The 5,475-nt window shown below is 60.3% G+C and overlaps 1 protein-coding gene across 1 annotated transcript; it reads left to right on the forward strand.

The window, feature by feature from the left end:
* Positions 1-491: 491 nt before the first annotated feature.
* Positions 492-3,342, forward strand: INSM1 (INSM transcriptional repressor 1). Its single transcript, XM_031434324.2, has one exon. It carries the CDS (start codon positions 647-649, stop codon positions 2,210-2,212), a length of 1,566 nt encoding a protein of 521 aa, XP_031290184.2. The 5' UTR covers positions 492-646; the 3' UTR covers positions 2,213-3,342.
* Positions 3,343-5,475: the final 2,133 nt, after the last annotated feature.

Consider the following 5,475-nt stretch of genomic DNA (forward strand, 5'->3'; position numbering starts at 1 on the left):
CGGCTCGCGGATTGAACCCTCCTGACATATTTGGGGCCATTCTTCTCCTTTGTTGCTATTTTGCTCGCGACCCGCGGGTAATCCCCGCGCGGGAGGGGGGCGAGCATTGTCGTGCTGATGGACGGGCCCATTTGGCGGCTCCGCGCCCCCCGGAGGAGAGACACAAAGCCCAGGCACGTGCGCCTCCCCATAGAGGAGCAGCAGACCGTGAAGGGAGGCGGGGCCGGGCGTGTGCCTGGGCCGGGCGGGGCGGCGGCGCCGGGAGGGGCGGCGGCGGGGCGCGCGCGGGGGCCCCGCGCCCTCAGGTACATCTGCCGCACCTACCGAGCGACCCCTGAGTCCCGGCCCCCTTTTGGCCGCCGCGTCGCCCTCCCACCCGCCCAGGCGGAGGAGCTGCGGGCGCGCTGATTGGCTCCGGGGGAAGCGGGAGGCGAGAACAATGGCCCCCTCCCCCAGTTAAAAGGGAGCGGCGCCCGAGCCCGGGTACAGGGACGCGCGTGCAGGGCGCAGAGCCGGGCCAAGCCGCCGCCGGCGCCACGCGAGTCCCGCCGCCGCGCCCGGGCCATGGGCCGGGGGCACTGAGGGCCGCCGGGGCCGAGCGCGGAGGTGGGACCGAGCCAGCGCCTCGCCTTCGCGCCGCGCCAACATGCCCCGCGGCTTCCTGGTGAAGCGCAGCAAGAAGTCCACGCCCGTGTCCTACCGGGTCCGCGGCGGCGAGGACGGCGACCGCGCACTGCTGCTCTCGCCGAGCTGCGGGGGCGCCCGCGCCTCGCCCCCGGCCCCGAGTCCCGGGCCGGGCCCGCTGCCGCCGCCGCTGCCGCCCGCCGAGCGCGCACATGCGGCGCTCGCCGCCGCGCTCGCCTGCGCGCCGGGCCCGCCGCCGCCCCCGCCGGGGCCGCGGGCCGCGCACTTCGGCAACCCCGAGGCCGCGCACCCCGCGCCGCTCTACAGCCCCACGCGGCCGGTGAGCCGCGAGCACGAGAAGCACAAGTACTTCGAGCGCAGCTTCAACCTCGGCTCGCCTGTCTCGGCCGAGTCCTTCCCCACGCCCGCCGCGCTGCTCGTGGGCGGCGGCGGCGGCGGCGGGGCGAACAGCGCGGGCGGCGGCGGCGGCGGCACCTGCGGCGGCGACCCGCTGCTCTTCGCGCCCGCGGAGCTCAAGATGGGCACAGCGTTCTCGGCCGGCACCGAGGCGTCCCGCGGCCCCGGGCCCGGCCCCCCGCTGCCCCCGGCCGCCTCCCTGCGGCCCCCGGGCAAGCGGCCCGCGCCCCCCGCCGCTGCCGCCGCCGCCGCCGCCGCCGAGCCGCCCGCCAAGGTAGCCAAGGCCCCGGGCGCCAAGAAGCCCAAAGCCATCCGCAAGCTGCACTTCGAGGACGAGGTGACCACGTCGCCCGTGCTGGGGCTCAAGATCAAGGAGGGCCCGGTGGAGGCGCCGCGGGGCCGCGCGGGGGGCACGGCGCGGCCGCTGGGCGAGTTCATCTGCCAGCTCTGCAAGGAGGAGTACGCCGACCCGTTCGCCCTGGCGCAGCACAAGTGCTCGCGCATCGTGCGCGTGGAGTACCGCTGCCCGGAGTGCGCCAAGGTCTTCAGCTGCCCGGCCAACCTGGCCTCGCACCGCCGCTGGCACAAACCGCGGCCTGCGCCCGCCGCCGCCCGCGCGTCGGAGCCCGAAACCGCCGCCAGGGCTGAGGCGCGGGAGGCGACGGGCGGCGGCAGCAGCGACCGCGACACGCCGAGCCCAGGCGGCGTGTCCGAGTCGGGCTCCGAGGACGGGCTCTGCGAGTGCCACCACTGCGCCAAGAAGTTCCGCCGCCAGGCCTATCTGCGCAAGCACCTGCTGGCGCACCACCAGGCGCTGCAGGCCAAGGGCGCGCCGCCGGCGCCCCCCGCCGAGGACCTACTGGCCTTGTACCCCGGGCCCGACGAGAAGGCGCCCCAGGAGGCAGCCGGAGACGGCGAGGCGGCCGGCGTGCTGGGCCTGAGTGCGTCCGCCGAGTGCCACCTGTGCCCGGTGTGCGGGGAGACGTTCCCCAGCAAGGGCGCCCAGGAGCGCCACCTGCGTCTGCTGCACGCCGCCCAGGTGTTCCCCTGCAAGTACTGCCCGGCCACCTTCTACAGCTCTCCTGGCCTCACGCGGCACATCAATAAATGCCACCCATCCGAGAACAGACAGGTGATCCTCCTGCAGGTGCCTGTGCGTCCTGCCTGCTAGAGCGCGCCCTCCGCCTCGGCCCCCCGAACTGTGCCTTCGCCTGGAGACCCACGAAGAGAGCGCGCCCTGACCCCGCTTCCGCGCCAGGGCGCCCACCCCTGGTCAAAGTGTCGTCTCAGCTTCTCTCGGTGTGGCGTGACGGTAACCCCTGTCCTCCCTCTGGTTGTGACTCCTTTTGGACCCCCCATCCCTTTGCGTTGTGTGCTCTTCCCCCCTCCCTCCATGGCGCAACAGGAGCCAGTCTCGTTCTGTACAGGGGAGAAAAGCTGTGCGCGTCTGTCTCGCGGGTGGAAGCCGCCCCTTGGAGGGGAGATGTTTCTCTTGCTAGTATTCGCTGTGTTCATGGTCTAGAAATGCGGTTTGCTCTCGCCTGCCAATCTCTGCTCTCTGTGTACGTAGCGTACGGGTTGTTTTGGGTGAATCTTGAGGAATAAATGCCTTTATATTTCACAGGCTGTAAATTGAACTTCCCACACGATTAGCTTTATTATGGCTTGTGAACTGCTGGAGTCTGGCTTTACCTTTTTGTATGTGAACAAATCAAATTGCTTAAAAAAAGAGTTTTCTTTAGTTTAGCCGCAAATGCCTTGAACTGTGTCCGTTTGGGATTGTCCTGGGGGGAGGGAAGGGGCTTTTCAGAAGATGCTGTAGAAACTGCCTCAATGTTCCACGTAAGACTTTCGGTTTGATCATCTTTGTTGAGGTAGGAATATATGAGTTCCCTCCAAATGTATATGTTGATTTATGAGTAATTGTTATTTATTCTTTATTTATTTATATTAATTATGAAGATTATGATATTATTTGATTACAGTTTTTGGTGTGCTTTCCCCTCCCCCCAACACTCTTGCCATCTCACTGTGCATTTTAGAAGAGAGCCTTTTTCTAAAGGGATCTGCTAAAAGTTTTAACTTTTATACCTATCTGAGCGAATTACAGACAACCTACCATTTTATTCTGCTCGGAGGGCCCCTGGGGCCCTCACGTAACCGACAGCTCTTACTTTTAAATGCAATCTCTTTTCTACATACATTATTTTCTTAATTGTTAGCTATTTATAGAAAGCTTCAATAGAACTGTTTCAACTGTATAACTATTTACTATTCAAATAAAGTATTTTCAAAGTCAAAGTAAGGTGGACTTATTTCTGCATCACGTGGTTCCAACAAGGATTTGAAATAGGGCTTCCAATGATTTCTTGAATGTGTCCGTATTGTTTACTAAGAACACCGCTTTCCCTGGGACCGAGGCTTTGTAGGGCTGAGCCTGGTCTGCGGGTTCTGCCCTTTGGCGGTTCAAGGGTACAATCTCAAAATGGCTAACCAGAGCTGAAGTCTCCTTAGGGGCCCTTAGGAGTGTGCTGGAAGGTGCAGGTGAGAATGAAGACTGTGCGAATCTTTTTCAGGGACATCTAGATAAATGTCCACAAGACCCTACCCTTTAAACCCAGGGGCTGTAGGAACAGCACTGTAACTTAGCAGATCCTTCCTCTCCTGACAGTCTGGGGCTCAGTGTAACAGTCGTTCTTCAGATAAAGTGGGTAATTTGTGATCCTTAAGTATCAACTCGAAGGAAGTAGAAATGATTTTATGGTCAGATTTCCAAAGTAAAGGAATCAGACCCGTTCCCATTTGGATGCAACAGAAGTGGAGCAACTGGGTGTGGGATGAGGGCTCGGAAATAATTTTCCAATCAGGTAAGCAGTCCATTTGGGGGGACCTGGAACACCATCTGTTTGGGTATTAAATTTAATAACGGTAATTACAGTGTTTCCCGTTACGTGTCACAAAGCTCTTTGAAGAACAGTTCTGACACTCACCAGCTAATATTTTGAGTTGTTTTTCTGTGTCTTTGAAACACTCGATTACCCAGCTGTGCCAAACATCACCGTCGTGCCTGCCCTGCCCTTCGTGGTGTGTTTCTGCCGCTCTTCTCCCGGGGCTCAGGAAATCTAAGGTTTGCCCAGCCGAGAGCGTTTAGAAGTCTGTATGGGGGGGGGGGGTGCTGCCTTTCCGAGGGCGCAGCTGGCGTGACCACGGGCAGAGCACTAGGTGAGAAACACGGAAGGAAAATGTGACGCAAGACTGAGCCTGGAGTTCTGTGTGGGAGAGGGTTTAGTAAAAGGCTCAGCCGCCAGGCACAGGGAACATTCCTCCCTTTGTGAGGCCCTTGAAACACAGCAACAATGAAGGGGCGGCCGGCCCAGGTGAGCCTCCAGGACAAACTGCAGCCCTTTTATGGGTGATGACTGTGACTTTTGCCAGTTTGGAAAGTCACACGGGGAGACGGGAGCTCAGCGCAGCCCGACATAAAAGCGCAGGGACAAAGCTGTGTTCAGAACATTCTGGAAACTTTGAATGGCACAACAAAAAACACAAATTTGTGGGCTGAGGATTGCTCCTCTGAGCAACAATAATAGTTTTTTTTTTTTTTTAATGCTTTCTCTTCCGTACGCCGCCCAATAAAAGGTCCCTCTTCCCGAGGGTCAGTGTGTGTTCTCTGCCAAAAAAAGTTTCCTTGAAAACCTGCTGGTGGGCCTGCAGGGCCAGCATCCTGGCGTCTGCGTTTGGCTCACTTTTTCTTGTCCGTCGTCATAAATCCTAACTCCTAGGGTCCCCCCTCGTGAGTGTCAGTAAGACTTCGTTGTTCGCTCCTTGTCCTCCGTGGAAGTTTACTTCCATTGATCAAACAGAGCTTTTCTAAAATAGAACCCCACAGTTCATGAAATGGGGCAGTTAAGGAGCGTGCTGAAGCTGGCTGAACAGTGCAGAAGGGACAGCAAAACACCCCAGCTGACTTCAGGGTGACGCGGTGTGAGTTAGCAGGCTGTTCCACAGGGAGGAAAGCACATTCTCTCTTTTGAATCCCTCCTTGGACAAGTTTGCAGGGGCCCCTAACACAGAACACCCAGTGGGAATGCACCCACCTTCTTTACAGGTGTGTGAAGGATGCTGAGGACGTCCTGTGTGAACGAGGCTGCTCCAAACTCGGACCCCCACCGGCAGACGCTGGCCACGCAGGACAGTTTGGCCTGGGCGAGGCGGGTGGGAGCCTGTGCTGGGGACATGTGTCCTCTCCGTGTGGCCCCATCACCATCAGCTGGTCCGAGGCTCTTCTCCGGCTTGGCTCCGGGAGCCTGGATCACACGGTGGAGGCAGCCTCCCCGGGGTAACCTGTGAGCAAGGTCAGAGGCACCCCCACCAGCTGTCCACAGTGATCCCGGCCCGGCGCAGAGCAGAGCAAAGCCGGAGGCTGCCTGGGCT

This window comes from Camelus dromedarius, chromosome 18, assembly GCF_036321535.1.
Source record: "Camelus dromedarius isolate mCamDro1 chromosome 18, mCamDro1.pat, whole genome shotgun sequence".
Classification (NCBI taxonomy): domain Eukaryota; kingdom Metazoa; phylum Chordata; class Mammalia; order Artiodactyla; family Camelidae; genus Camelus; species Camelus dromedarius.

Bases quoted from the DNA above. Each gene is read 5' to 3' on its own strand.
- INSM1 (XM_031434324.2), top strand. From the start codon at position 647: ATGCCCCGCGGCTTCCTGGTGAAGCGCAGCAAGAAGTCCACGCCCGTG.